At 41.3% G+C, this 15,829-nt stretch overlaps 4 protein-coding genes across 6 annotated transcripts in view; 1 reads left to right on the top strand and 3 right to left on the bottom strand.

Moving 5' to 3' along the window:
- The window catches only part of LOC117565780 (protein outspread), a 68,568-nt gene that overhangs the window by 49,680 nt on the left and 3,059 nt on the right, over nt 1-15,829 (top strand). For all 3 annotated transcript variants that reach the window (XR_004571925.2, XR_004571927.2, XM_034245057.2), the window contains 3 exons: nt 8,029-8,094; nt 8,156-8,726; nt 13,005-15,799. Coding sequence is in view for 1 of the 3 variants with exons in the window: in XM_034245057.2 (XP_034100948.1) it covers nt 8,029-8,094; nt 8,156-8,726; nt 13,005-15,799 (3,432 nt within the window). In the remaining 2 variants the exon portion in view is untranslated. The remainder of the gene's footprint in view (nt 1-8,028; nt 8,095-8,155; nt 8,727-13,004; nt 15,800-15,829) is intronic.
- Nucleotides 1-15,829, bottom strand: part of LOC117563489 (protein spaetzle 4) — a 165,102-nt gene that overhangs the window by 24,591 nt on the left and 124,682 nt on the right. The window lies entirely within an intron of this gene.
- LOC117565781 (alcohol dehydrogenase-related 31 kDa protein) lies at nt 2,301-3,392 on the bottom strand. The gene is made up of 3 exons (XM_034245058.2): nt 3,252-3,392; nt 2,788-3,192; nt 2,301-2,729 (listed from the first exon to the last, which is right to left on the bottom strand). The coding sequence occupies exons 1-3, from the start codon at nt 3,345-3,347 to the stop codon at nt 2,409-2,411; spliced, it is 822 nt and encodes a 273-aa protein (XP_034100949.2). The 5' UTR covers nt 3,348-3,392; the 3' UTR covers nt 2,301-2,408.
- LOC117565782 (alcohol dehydrogenase) lies at nt 3,465-5,387 on the bottom strand. The gene is made up of 4 exons (XM_034245059.2): nt 5,275-5,387; nt 4,476-4,611; nt 3,994-4,398; nt 3,465-3,918 (listed from the first exon to the last, which is right to left on the bottom strand). Exons 2-4 carry the CDS (start codon nt 4,566-4,568, stop codon nt 3,652-3,654), a joined length of 765 nt encoding a protein of 254 aa, XP_034100950.1. The 5' UTR covers nt 4,569-4,611; nt 5,275-5,387; the 3' UTR covers nt 3,465-3,651.

The following is a 15,829-nucleotide window of genomic DNA, read 5'->3' on the forward strand; positions in this document are numbered from 1 at the left end:
TGTGGCACTATCGCATCAAGCGAATTCTATTAGGCAGCCAGGCAGGCAGGCACGCAAAGCGCATACCGAGTAGGCCCCAAGCAGGACTGAGACCGGTAAAAGGCTTTGGGACTCGCCCAACAACTTTAGCATCATCGATATCGTCAAGTCTGGGGTGACGCTCGCTTGCTGCCCAGATCCATTGCACAACTCTGACAATGAACTTGACGATGGACGGGATGGGACGGGACATACAACGAAGTCATCCAAAACAAAACTTACTTCCTGTTTCTGTAGACCGGTTGAAGACTGTATTTTTTGCTCCAGCTGCTCAGCGTCGACTCTGCACACAAGAAATGAGTAATGAGTAACATTGATCGCAGCCCAACAATTTCCAAACAATTTAGTCACGTGCCAACGAATCCCTTAAAAATAAAGCCATAAACGTTTCAACTCCGACTAAAATTCCTTCCAAACTATATTTAATTTCAATATTACGAATATGTACAATATGTACACTAAGAGTTTTGGTGGTAGATATGGATTTTGTGACTTTATCAGAACAGATATATGTATGTATACTCATTTTTATTTATTAAGTATTATTTAATACTTCACTTAAGAGGTATTTAACTAAGAAGTAAGGCCTTCCATATGCAAGCAACAATATTAATTCCTTTTGACTGTCACTCACTCTGCTCATTATAAAATTCTCGTGCTATAGGAATGCTTATGAGAAGTATGCATGATTATGTAGATAATGCATAATATCAACTGAATGTCGAAAGGCCCATGCTATGTGCACTTGGACTCGACTCGCGACCCGTGCTCGTACTCGTAATACTATAATTATAATCTTTCGTTGCTTCAACGCTCATCCGTCAGGTTAATTAATAAAAATAGCTGGTGACCAAGCACGTAATGCAAATTAAACAGCATTTTGATTAATCTCCACCTACTGCAACATCGTACATTCTTTTGCCGTCTCTGTCTCACTCCCTCTCTCTTTCTTTTTCTCTCTCCCTCACTACCTCGCTCTCGCTCTCTTTTTCTACCAATCCCTCCCTCTTCTCTCTCGCCGTTCTTTGTTGTATTTATTATTATTATTACATAAAATAATTTGTGACTGCAAGCTTTGCTTAGTTTCTATTAAAAAATAATATTAAATATGCTTTCATAATTTTTTTTAACACATTTTGTTGTTGTAAATGACAATTATTATAACTGCAGAAAATATATGTAACAGGCAGAAGGAGACATCTTTCATCCCATAAGGTATATATGTATGTACATATATTATTCATAAGATTCAACAGCCGAGACAATATAGCTATGTTCGTCTGGCTGTCCTTTTGTCCGTATGAAACACTGGATCTCAGAGACTATAAGAGATAGAGCTATACTTTTTTTTCGACAGCATTTGTTATGCTTGCACGCAGATCAAGTTTGTTTCAGGTCCAACAAATGGACAAAACTCGAATAACAAGCATAACTTTGAAGAGAGCGGATTTTTATTACATACAATAATAACTATAGTAGATAGTATAGTGTAGAAGTTATTCTAGAAATACTTTCATATGGGGAAAAATTCCTACTGCAATGGGTCTTATTTGCTTTGGCTAATAATCTGATATATTTGGACTGTATGCGGTATATTATGAATGTAGTATTATATCAATATACCAAATGTAGCATTCGGTATATGTTTAGTATTTTTGCGGCATATTAATTTTGTATACTTTAAAGTGAATACCGCATTGTTTTGCTCTTATTCATATCTCTACTCTCGACTGTAGCTTTATTATTTATTTTTTTATTGTTCCTACGGCTAATGGCTATCGATTATTCAAGAAAACATCGGAACACCTTCTCATCATTTTTTTTCTCGGTCTGCATGCGATTCGCAGCGAAACTCAGGAAATGTGCCAAAGTTCGATTAACTTTGTGACGTTGTAAAATGAGAAACACGAGTAAGAGGTTATTTTCATTTTTTAAAAACACTTGTGGGTAAATCTTTTAGTAATAGATTTAAGCATACTTTCAGGGGCGTAGATTAGAATCTGCGGAGAATATTCTAAGTTGATTTCTGATTCATTACTTCATTCCAAATTGTATTGGTTTTAAGTGTGACTTTGAATGTGAGCCAACGACATGTCATATTTCGCTGAAGGAACTTCACTGAGCAACAGCTCCATTAATATTTCATTACTAACGACCTCGTTCTATTACAAAATAGATCTGCATAAAATATATATTTTTTAACTTATTCAATACGAATGCATACTTTTGTGCGCCACAAATATTAATGGGCTTTAGAATATTACTTGGGGTTGTTTTTGATTAGAAATACAAAGCATACTTTAGGCACACTCACATTATCATTTATTTTTGGAATAGAACTACAGATACATCCCCGTTGACAGTCTGCCTTAATCGTCGTCCTTATCTTCGCTGGGACTATGCATATAGTTGACCAACTGATCAGCCATGTGCCAATACCAATGTAATTTGACCAGTTCTAGTTCACCCTTGTCCGCAATCCATATTCGACCGTTGTCAGCACATTCGATGGCCTTCACAATATTCTTGGCACATATAGAGGTCGTTTGGCAAGGGGCTGTGCGTAGACGATCGACGAATGGTTGTCCATAGCTGAGGAAGGCGGTATGTTGCCGATCGACAAACATTTTGGTTGGTCCACAGCAAACCGCCATTACAGCCACTCCATTCTGAGTATAGTACAGTGGGTCCTATAAAAGGATGCACTTAGCGTCTGAGAAATTGAAGCATATTTTTCGCCTTTCTTACCGCCAGGCTGCGCGTAAAGCCAATGACTCCAAACTTGGAGGCACTGTAGGCACAAAAAACAGGGGACGGATCCAATCCAACCACAGAGGTCACATTCACAATCAGCCCGCCCTTGCCCAGTTGCTGTTTATCCATGTAGGGCAGCACCGTGGCACAGGTGTTCATCATTCCAGTGAGATTTGTGTTGATTGTGTCGTCGATATTCTGCTCATCGCAGAGGGTTGCTCCATTGATGAGAACATCGATGTAGTCCATTTGTACCATGACTTCGTCAAAATATTGCTTCATATCCTCTCTTGCCATGGTCACATCGTAGGTCCAAAAGAATATCTGCGTGCTGGGCTTAATTGCTTGGAGTTGTGCAATCGCTTGAGGATTCTCCACGCTATGCAACATAGCTAGTTTCTAAAAAAAAAACAGTTTTCAAATCAGAGAGAGCTCGGGTTTCGAATATTCGTACTTACAGCAATATTCTTGCTCATCAGCACCTTGCAGGTCTCCAGCGCAATTCCGCCGCAGTCAGCCACATAGCAGACATTCTTGCCCGTTAAATCGAACATTGTTCCTACTAGACGATTCGAGTTCTGGTTTACCACTGACGGAGTCTTTAAGTGGAGCAAGCAACCCATCTAGTCCATTTTTTATCTATTTAATTAATTGAGCACACTTATCTCGTATTTGTTGTTTGAATTTCATGGATTTTTTTATTATGTTTATTATCATATTCAAAATACAATAGAACGTAGTGAACGATTCGAACCGAATTAAAAACGAGTGGAACGCGAGATACGTGAATATTTACAATATATGTTATAACCTTAACCTACTGCGCAATAATGATTTGCTCTAAACTGCCTAAACACTTTAGATGCCAGAGTCCCAGTGCTTGGTCCAGTTGACGGGGTCCAAACGACCCAAGTCCAGTTTCCAGATGGCACCATTCTGGTTAGCCTCAATTGCCTTGACAAAGTTCTGGGCGCATTGAAGTGTAGTCTGAGTGGGATGCTCATCCAACAGCTCGGCAACGCGAGGCTCCACATCGAGCCAAGAGTTGAATTTGTGGACCAAAGTTGTCTTGGTAATACCAGGGTTGATGGAGTAGGCAGTCACTCCAGTGATAGGGGCCAGTTTCTGTATGAAGAATATTTCATTGTATACTCTGAAGTTTAAAAAACAGCCCTACAATTCCTGATATATGATACTTACAGCCAATGAGCTGGTGAAGCTGACAACAGCCGCCTTGGAGGCTGAGTAAACGGGCACCTGGTAGATGGCGTTGAATCCAGTCACTGAGCAGATGTTGGCAATAACGCCGCCTGGGCCGCCCTTGCGCTTGTCCCAGAACTCCAGAATGGCGGTCGTGGTGTTGACCAGACCGGTGAAATTGACGGCAATGGTGCGTTCGATTTGATGATCGTCAAGGATGCCGGCGCCATTGATCAAGAGGTCAACAGTCTTTAGCTGGGCAAAGACAGTGGTGAGGAGCTTGGTGGTCTCCGCCAGCGGAACAGTAACATCATAAGGATAGAAGGTAACGGTAACCTTAGGATTGATTGCCTTCAGCTCGGCAATGGCCGCGGGGTTCTCAATACGGTCCAAGATCACCAGGTTCTAAAATACCATAAGGTGCGGAGAATTTTCATGAAGGACACATTCACAGAGACGTCTGGAAAGTGTGCAACACTTACCTTGGGGCCGCTCTTGACGATCTCCCGGCTCGTGTCCAGACCAATGCCACCCAGACCGGCGACGAAGATGATGTTCTTGTTAGCGATTGCCATTCTGAATTTGCTTTGCGTATTTTCAACTGAGCACCTGTATGGGCTGAGAATGAACAACTGTATGTTAGATTCGCTAGACGAAGTCTTCTATTTATAGCTGAAATAGTTCTCTATAGATTTCCGAGTGGCTCCCGTAACGTCTCGTTTGCAAACGGCTTATCACTGCCGACGCGTGTTGTCGGCAGAAATGTCTACAGCGCAGCAGACGTCGACTGCGATGTTCAGTGCGTCGTCGACGTCGACGTCAACGTTGTCGATGTCACCGTCAGCTGCTGTCGTATGTTTACGTATGTTTTTGTTTCGTTTGTTTTGGTTTTTTTCCAGTCAACTTTTTGCCGGCTTTATATAGCCGCATGGCGTATATATTTAGTTTTATTTATTATGCTCGTGTGCGTTTGCCCATTTTTCGGTTGCTGTTCGCGGGTAGAATGATTCTTAAGTCGTTTTGATGTAGATTGCAGGTGGGATTGCCCATCTATCGACTGATAAAGGTTCTAGCCCTCAATTGTGTTAATTGCGATTAATTGTCCTTCTGCGCAACGCATATACTCCTCTTTAAATGCCCCCTTGCGAGGCCTTATCTAATTATAAACCACTGACATATCTAGTCTGCACGCGCCACATTTTCGACTAGTTTATCGCACTCATATCTTATGTTAGATGAAGGAACACATGGCACTGTGCTAGAATAATAATATTTACTTACTTAGCTTAGATTATGAGTCCGGTCTAGCTGCCTTCAAAGTGCTGACAATAATCGTTTGCCTCAGAGCAAGTAACGGCTTAAATACGCCCAAGTCCAAGCCGCTATCCAAGTCGGGCATACACACAAGCATACTTTGTATATACATATGTGTGCATGTATAATGTAATGTGCAAGTGTAAAACGAAAACAAACAAACGATATGAAACATGGAGGGATGAGAGAAGGAGAGAGAGATAGATAGACAGAAGGAAAGACTGAGAGTACATAAATAGCAGCACGCTTGTAGATCTGACCTTCGCTGAAAGTCAAATCAATAGACGTAGGCAAGATGTTTTGCTTTGTTGTTGTCACAAATTGAACATCGGCTCATTTGCATAGCCGAGCAGCACTTCGTTAGGTTGGCTGGGGGCATCAAGACGGGTATCAGCATGCTTGGCCTCTCACTAGTTTAACACATACTCAGACAGGCAAAGACAGACTGTGTGGTGAGGAGACCACACAAACACACACACGAGCACACAGAGAGACACACCCGCACACACCTTCTCTCCCCGCTGAAACGCATCTCATCAGGCTGCCTTAAATTGCCGAGCCCACAGTCGCCAAAGAGCGCAAAAAATAAATTTGCAATGTGCATGGAGAGATCAGTCTTAACCCTAATAAATTCTGGTTTAATTGACTTATTATAGAAATAAAATATATCAGCTTTACTTCCTAATGTATTCATTTTTGCAAGAACTATATTTAATCTTTATATCTTTATAAAGTGAATCAAAGTAATAGAATCTCAGCAACCGTAATAGGGTTAAAGAAACTATACTGGATTGTAGAATAAAGCAATAGACACTTAGAAAGAGATAGAACGCGGAAAAATGTTAAATAGACGCAGAATACACGAGCAAGGAAAAATCGTGCAAAGACTCTACAAAAATGAGATACCCTAACACAACAAATTGCCTAGGTAAATTGGATTTATAATCACTCTGGTTGAATCAATTTACTAGACCCTCCTAAAGAGTATAAAAATAAAACTTGTTTACAATCTGTGATATAAATGAGTCGAAAGAGTGGGCTCGTGTCGCCTGTTTTGTTTATACATATGAGAGATATGCTTGTAAATAGAATGGGCAGCAGATTAAATACTATATACGCACTTCAAGTGTAGTTAAGTAAATTTATTGGTCTTTTATGCAGAGCACATCATATGGCATTTAAAAATGATCTACACATTCTATATCGCATGTTATTACCATAAAGTATATTAAACTGCAGTATCGCAACATAAAATCTCAAAATATAAATGCTTTCTTTCTCTTAGCAACACTTTTGGCCATTTGCATCGTGCAGAGCCATGAGCTTCGAGCTATGTAATCGACTGATTGAGACCCAAAAGAAACCTCAGACGTCTGGCGGCGATATGGGTTCTTATCAGCCGCGAGCGGTTGCCGAAAATCGTTGCCGAACTACACTCTTTAACATTATTTTGACCCATCCGATATTATATATTATTAGAAAGTGTTTGTCATATACATATGTCCTCATTTATATATTAATCAATGAGTGAAGTAATTATTATAATCAGTATTGAGATTAGCCCTAATTAGTATTCAGACACTAAAGGCTGCACTTAATGCCCCTTTTAAGCAGCACATGTGTATTGCCACATTTTAAGCCATAGCAACTGAGCTATACTATATTCCAAATAATTAAATTTACATTGAAAATTGCATACTCGTCATTCCCAATAGTACATACCGAGAGTTATCAGCATTAGTTTCCTTATTAATATACATAGTTGATTAGTAGATTAATATATTTTTTTCGAAAATTTATTGAGCAATATTTCTAGAAGTTATTTTAAATGTGTTTGCTCAGACTGTATTAGTTCTCAATGGAATTCCCATCTTTCGGAAATAAATATGATAATATTTGGATATTACGCTGAAAAGGAGGCGTGTGCTCATAAAACAAGTAAAAATTAAAAAAAAAAACTTTCTTTGAATTCATATTTTAGGCGATAGGCTGGCAATGAATGCTCACCAACTTGGCGAATAGTAATTGTTTAAAAATAAATCACTCGACACACCTCACACGGACACGCCCATATTCACACGAATACATGTATATACTTGGACTTATTTGAATAGTTTGTTGTGCTTTTAATGTGGGAGGCAGGAAAATCAAGTTATATATGGAATACAGTTTAGGAACGAACTAAAAGACGATGCAACATTTCAATGTCATCTTTTTGAATCTTTGGCTTAATTTGCGTTGACTTTTAGCAATTTGCATAAATGTCACCATCACTGCAATTTTCTGAAATCCGAGCAGAAACGGTTCTCCGCCTAGGTGTAGACTATGCACCATCTTTGTTGTTATTGTAATCTTTCGTGACAACAGTAATAATCAAAGTTGTGTTAAGATAAACGTAGGCATTGACTCGCAATTTTGAGAGGGATCGTCAGCAAAAAACTCGATGGCATATGAATGAAATATGAATGCTGATTTCCTCTGTGGAGGCGTTACAACCAATACCATAGTTATAGGTATGGCTGAGGCTCTGGATATTTGTCTGGCTCTGGCTGTGAGTACGGCACCGCATGGTAATATATTACCATAATAATAGTAAAAATTAATAATTATGATAATTGATAAAAATCGACAGAACATTTTTTATAATCTAATTACTATATTTCACATTTTGAGACTTCGTTATAAATAACAAACAATTTTTCCATTTATTCACCATTTTAGCGTTGGCAGAGACGGTGGTTTGTCCTTTATGACGATGGAGAGCTCACTTACTCAGTGGATGACTTTGTAAGTAAACAGTAAACTTACTATTTATTTGAACCATTTTAAACCAAAATCTTCTGTGTAGCCCGAGACGGTGCCACAGGCTTGCATTGATATGACCAAAGTTATGGAAGTAAGCAGCGCGGAGGAAGTAACCGGCCACACAAACTCCATTGCCATAACAGCGCCGGAGCGCGTGACTTATGTAAAGGGCATCAGCTCAGAGGAATCGCAATGGTGGCTCAATATATTGACAGCGTTTCCAAAGTCGAAGGGTCGTCACAAGCGGAGTACCACATTGCCGGGTGGTCAGATCAATTGTCTTCGCCAATCCGCCAATGTAGACTTGGCGATCAAGTTGGGAAATCGCCATAGTTCATATCACAAGGATACGCTGACGTCCTCACAGTCCGCGTCAAGTTTGATTGGTAATCTTGATTGTCCCAGTTCAAGAAACTCAACACCAAATGATGATGAAGATGATGGTGTTGAAACTGGGGAGGACGAAGATGAGGATGATGAAGAAAATGACAATGGTGATGATGAGGAGCAACAAGTGTCAACGTCCCGAAAAGCCAAGGTCACATCATCATCTAGCAGCATCGGAGGACAGGACGAGAACAATCGCAATGCAGGCAACGAAATTACAAATCGAGGTATGAAACTCTATTTTGATAAAATTAAAAATCATTCAGTAGTTTAAGTATTTTATTTAAATCAAGGCATTATTTTTATACCCGAAAAATACAAAAATATACCGATGGCTTGTTTGGTATATCAACATACTTTAACATCATAAATACTCCACTGCTAAAAATCTAAAAAAAATAACAATAATATCGAATAAAAACTGGCATGGCTATAACGCCTCAGTTGTTGACGCTGATCAAAAATATATAAACTTTATGGCGTCGGAGATACTTCCTTCTGATTTGATAATGATAATATCTACCCTTTGGGTAGCGGGTATACAAGGAATATATATATATATGTATATATAATGGAACAGTTGGTCAAGGACCTTTTTGTATTGAAGCCAACTAAAATACAGCAACGAATTCATATAAACATGTATTAAGAAGATGATAAAGCGACTTTTACTTTTGCCTCAAAGCCTATATTTGCACAATCTGCATCATGATTGTGATTTTATTTTTCTCCCCCCATCTCTCTTCTGCTTAAGCCCCACCCTTCGCAGGCTGTTTTAGTATTTAGTTGTTGTATTTTGCCTTTTTCACATTTTGCTGGCCTCTTTGCACCGACTGTTATAATTTTTATGATCATTTATGGCTTCAAGCAATCAAAATTATCAACCAGAAGGGCCCAGACACATTCTCAGCTGGGTGGCATAAGGGCGGCGGTTGCGGCGGTAGATGCTTTCCTGATTGGCAAAGAGGGCAATGCGGAGCAGCTAGTTAAATCCGCAGCTACAAAATTAACCTTGAATTCGCACAGTTACCACAACAACAACAATAATAGGCACAAACGTGCAGGGCCAGCTTCTCCCCAGATCCCTACTTAATGGTAGGCTTCATAAATTTTCTTTAGATCCAACAGACGGACAGACAGACGCACACACTTACGAGTATTTGCGAGTCTTCCTTCTACCTCATAGCTTATGCCCAAATGGCCCAAAAGGGGTTTCAGAAGGGTCTCAGCTCAGCTCAGCTCAGCTCAGGTTGCTTCAGAACTGACTCGCTGACCGAACTGAGTCTCGTAATTGCAGATACTGTGAATGTTCTCACATGCATTGCTGCAGGATACTTGTTCATGGAAAAATGATATTCACGCTTAAATTATAGTGTATCCGCCAAACATACTCATACCTTCTGATGCCCCAAAAATACGTACGCATAGCGTTATATGATTCATATGAGTTTTAAATTTTTAACATGTCATGAAATGCTAATGCGTTAAAAAAACAAAATTAACAATTTAAACTCGATCTATTTACTAGTTATTATTCGTGAATCGAAATAAATGCTTATTGCAATTTTCAAATCGTTTGCTTCACATTTTCCATCTTTCATTGGGTTCTTTGATAACTCAAAGACAATTCCATTTCTACTTTGTGTCCTATTCCAAATATTAAGTTTATTATTACTATCACCTGCTCTATCGTTCATTACTACTGAAAGCAGTTTTATGAATTGTTCAGCTGACACAAACTTATTATTTTCCATCAGAGAGCCAAATTGCCCAGCAAATGAGGCAATTTATTGACCTAGACAGAAGCTTTCTGGCTACATTCGCGATGAAAGAGCACTTTGAAAATGCACAACGACAAAGATTGTAAACTGTCTTCACCTAATGTCCTCGGGCCTTGCGGCTGTCTTAGGCGGCCCATACTGAAACTGATATACAAACTCTCGACATACACATAAGAACATACATTTGTATAAATGAATGCATATATGTCTGTATGTTTCTCGCTGAAGCTGGCATTTCTGGATAGTCCTCCGCCCTATACATTTCCGTAGACCGGGACGCATGTGGCCAGTTGGAAGTTGTAATGGGCGAGATTCACGGCAGTTGCCACAAAGTGAATAATTACAGTACTAATATATCTTGGCGTGCTGCAAACCTTAATTGAGGGGGTAGAGCGATAGAGAATGGATTTTTCGAATGTTGATTGCTCTCAAAAGTCGGATGATTAGAATACCATAGAATGTAAGATCATTCTGAAACTTGAAATTTTAAGAAATCTTTGCTAAATCAAAACGTACTTTGTGAACATAATGCATCAAGTTTTGGATTACACCTTCCAATAGAAACTGGCATCGATAGTTCAATATCTGAATTGAGACGAAGAGTACAAAGATGGCGAATACTATGACCAAAGACCAAAGACACGCTTTTTATAATTTACGAGAGACCCCAGAGACTCAAAAGAGTTGCCGGCTTGGCATCGCAGCAAGCAATAAATATTCATAAGTGCAAAAACTCCGTTCCTGCCCAAGAAGCTCTGGCGCTCAATTTATGCATCGATCCAGTCAGTTAGAAATTATTCAAAGTCATCATGTGAGCTGCCCAAGGTGAGGAGAATGAAGAATGAAGCATGGAGTATGGAGTATGTAGTATAGATGTAAGTGGCATGGGTTAGATTCTTGCAAAAGCAATTTTCGCTTTCATTTCGTTTCATTGCCTCAAAAGATGCTAGCTTAGAACATGGCAAATGGTTTTATTTATTTATTATGAAAAGGCGGAGTTGTTTTGTAAGTTACAGGAAGCACTTGGCCATGATTAAGTGGGTTCCTTAGTTTGTCGTAATGGTCGATATAATTAATCAAATATGCTTAATTAAAAAATATCAGGAGAAAGAGAAAGGACGCGTCTTTTAACCATTTGCAATATTTACGGAGTCCACTCAATCAATCATAAACTCATTTCCTCAAAATTAAATGCTGGTATCAAATCATTGAAAATAATATCATTCGATTGTGAAACTTTAGCCACACATCCGCCAATAACGCTCGCAATTAAAGAATTCAAATCAATCTTGAGTACACTTTTCAATGGAATGGTGAGAGTAAAATAGCTTCGGCTTTAACTTGACAGTAAATCGTCGAAGCAGTGTCTCTCCTCCGTTTTCCATCCAAGTGGCCTAGCCTGCCTGAATGCCAGTGTGTATAATATCATAAGCATTATAAATTCCATTGCAGACATACTGGTCATACTCATAGCTTTTCGGGCTGAGTATAATCAGTGATGGCGTCGTGGTCCCCTTACCAGCCCCAGTTTTCAATTCCTGCCAGTCTCTGTCTGTGTCCCTGTCCCTGCCCTGTCGTGTCGTGTTATTTAAGCGAGTGACTAGGGACCAACAAGTCGGCCAATTAAAGGTATAGAGCTCAGCATTTAGCACAGTAACCTTGAACCTGCTAGGTGAGTCAGTCACTCAGTCAGTCAGAGGAAGCATGATCAAAGGAGTTCACACAACCAGCCAGCCAGCATGCCAGATGCTCCATTAGTTATGCTTCCTCTTATGGTTCTTGGCCAACTAATCGAGATAAATGCAGGGAGTTCGATTGGCCGAAATGTCTAAAAATTAAGCTTGCACGCTGAGTTGCTGTTTTCGTCGTGTTGCTCGCTATGAGTGCAACCTGTTCGACTGACCGAATTGTATCGCACTCAAAATCAAACTCGAACTCAAACTCCGGTCAGACACGCAGACTCACAAAGATTTTAATGGTCTGTCGGAAATTCGAATCATAATCATAATAAACCTAAACAGGTCTGCCCAGAGGACAAGAACAGCTTTGTCTAAATATATATTTTGTAATCATACATATTTATGGGACAACTCCTTCCCATGGATACTCAGCTTACTTGAGTGTTAATAAAATTATGTCTCCATCTCGGTCCCTCACCTGCTCAGGTGCTCTCCCTTCAGCTACTTATCGACTCAATCTCCTGACAGACTAGATGAGCAAACTTGTTCGCCTTATCGTACATCTCCTGAGGAGGATCCTCTTACCATTCAACTTGTTTTCATCGTTTTATTATATCTGCCGACGAATAACTTAACAGTACTGCGTTTTATGGATTTATGGTTGCCATAAATATCGTTAGGGATGGGACCTATTCCAATCGACAGGGTCCGTTAAAGGAAATAATGGCTGTTAACTTATCGTTGTTAGGCCCTCTTTCGTGAGAGTGAAATGAGTTCTTTATACTGTTAAGCTAAGAAATTATTGACATCGAATTAACCTACAAAAATAATAGCTATTCTGGAAAACATTGCAATGACAGCCATAACATTCTTAAAATTTCAAATTTAATGATTATTTGAAAGCAAAATAAACCTTTTATTTTGTAAAATATTTTTATTTTCTTAAATATAAGAGTTAATAGCTAATACTTAAAAACCTTTAATCGTTACATTAAACAAAAAACTAGTATTTAATTTGAAACTTATTAAATTTCCCATCTTGCAGGTTGTTTGTTGATCGAGGATATACGGCGGGATGAAAAGTCAATCAAGGATATAGCCAACACAATAACGAACCTAAGTCAACAACAAAGCAAACGCTGGTCCACAATGGCTGTGAACAATGCGTTGAATAATCAACATCAACATCATTACCAATACCATACATCTTGCGACGAGACCGATTTCCAGGTGATGTCCTCGGGCAAATCTCTTAACGTTGGCAGTGAGCCACAGACAATTGTTAATTTAAGGCCAAAGTCACTACCACTAGCCGCTAACTCGACGCCAGCAATTGTGTCAGCAGTAGTCAAGAAGATACCCACGGTACTCGTCTCCCAGCAGCAACAACAACAACACTCATTGAAGCTGTTAAAAGAAGACAACTCAAAGAGCAACAAGTCCTCTGGTCGATTAGAACTGCAGTTACAACTGAAGCCTCCCAAGCATTATCAGCATGAACGTGGGGATCCAGATGGTGGCTGTAATCTGGACGAACTATGCGCCAACTACATGTCCAAATCGGATGAGCTAAGATCGGTTAGCAAGTTAAGCAGCAACAGCAACAAGAATGCAGCATCAGCTAATAAGACGTTGGGTAAAAGTGTTGAGGAATCGCTAAATGCCAAAAAGGGCTGGTTAATGAAGCTGGATAACCGAACAGGCGAATGGAGCAAGCATTGGTTCACCTTGAGTGGAGCAGCACTCTTCTATTATCGCGATCCGCTTTGCGAAGAACGCGGCGTTCTCGATGGTGTCCTGGACGTCAACAGCCTTTCAACTGTAGTTGAGGAACCTAGTGCCAGTAAGCAGCATGCGTTTCAGCTGATCACTTGGGACAAGCAACGCCTGTTCCTGGCCAGCTTGTCGCCCAGTTCACGTAATAGTTGGCTAGCGATCCTGCGGAGTGCGGCAGGTCTGACACAGCAACTAGAGACATCGACGACGACACCAATAGCGACATCATCTGCAGCCATAATAAAGTCCAGCGACATTGAGCAAGATTTTATCAAAGCGCAGTTGCAACAACATTCAACACATCCGCTCAGCTCAAGTCCAGCTACACCTGGAACACCAGGAACACCGTGTACACCGGCAAATGGACCACATTTCTCTTCGGACGAGGAGTATCGTACTGCATCAGAAGGCGGACGACGTGATAGTTTAGACTGGGGCTCTCCGCTGTCTCCATCTCCTCCCGTTTTACGGAGCTGTCTGCGAAACCGGAGTCTGGCCAGTCTCCACAAGCGCAGTCGAAGCTCACCACCAAGCTCACGCCGCAGCACCGTGGATAGCGTGACAAGCGATGAGCTGTCACTAATGGCCGTGCCGGAGGAGATTCGACCAGAGCGTGAGCTAAAGCAACAATGCGAGACGCTTCGCACCGAGGCCAAGATAAGAGAGGCACGGATGTCCGAACTGCTTACAACACTACAACGTACCGAGCAGGAACTCACGGCCCGTCTGCAGGAGCAGCAGCAGCAATTGAATGGAGAACTGACCAGTGCCAAACAGAGTGCTGCGGAGCTGGTCCACACTCTAAGCCTGCAGTTAACAGAGAGCCAGTGTAAGATCAAACAGCTGGAGGATCGTCTGGCCCAGGGGATTGAGGAGAACGAAAGCTTATATAAAAGATTGCGTGATTTCCAAGTGGACAACAACCAAGTGGCCAGTCTGAGCAATCTGCAGCGTCACAAGATGAAGCGCATGGACTCTCTAAGCGATCTAACGACTATTAGCGACATTGATCCCTACTGCTTGCAGAGAGATTCCCTTGCCGAGGAGTACAATGAGTTGCGTACTCGATTCGAAAAGGCAGTCAATGAGATTCGAGCCATGAAGCGAGAACTCAAACAGTCACAGAACCAGTACGATGCTCTGGAACTGATCCAGACAGCACTGCAACAAAAGCTAGAACGGTGCCAGATGGAAGACGGCGCCCAGCTGCAGCTGATGGCAGCACGCATTCAGGATCTGACCATCAAGTACAGCACATCGGAAAGACAAGTACGTGCCTTGAAGCAGAAACTAGCCAAGTCCGAACGAAGACGGTCCCTCTCTCTTAAAGGCAAGGAACAACTGGAACTGAAATTAAGTGAGCTGCAAAGGGAAACTGTTGAGCATAAGTCCGGCGATTGTAGCACAGCAAGCACCACTGAGTCCAGTGGGGACTCAAGTAGTCAATCATCACCTTTGAATGCGCATCTATTGCAACGCCTGCACAGTCTGGAGCATGTGTTGCTGAACACCAAGGAGCGTCTGGAGCAAAGTCTCAACCAGCTGCAGCAACTGCGTGTTGGTCAGCGCAGCCGTCGATCCGTATCGCCGCTAAATGAACGCAAAGATGGACTGAGGCAGTTGGAACGAGCTCTGGTCGAGACCTGTGTGCTGGTCACCGAGCAGATGGAACTCTCCTGCTTGCAGGAAGCCTGCCACAAGTGCAGCGAACTTCATCAGCGCATTGAGAAGCTGACGACGCTTCATCAACAAACGGAAACAGATTTGCAGCGTAGTGAGCAGCTGCTGGAACAGCGCGAGGGAGAACTAGCGATCTCATTGGAGAAATGTGTCAGCCAGGAGAATGAGCAGCAAGTTTTGCTGCAACAGCGCAATGAGCTCAGCGATGAACTGGGTCGGCAACAGGAGCGCTGCAAACGACTTGAGAAGCGTCTTGATCTTCTGGAAAGGGAGCACGGCAAGCAACTTGAGTGCCTCCGCGAGGTATACCGTCATGAGCATGACAATGTTGCAGAGGATCAGAGTTTCCGTAAGCGCTACCAGACTGAGATTGAGCAGCTGAGGGTAAATAGGGTCCCCTTTTTGATATCGCCT

The sequence above is a fragment of the Drosophila albomicans genome, chromosome 2L (assembly GCF_009650485.2).
Source record: "Drosophila albomicans strain 15112-1751.03 chromosome 2L, ASM965048v2, whole genome shotgun sequence".
NCBI classification, from domain to species: Eukaryota; Metazoa; Arthropoda; class Insecta; order Diptera; family Drosophilidae; genus Drosophila; species Drosophila albomicans.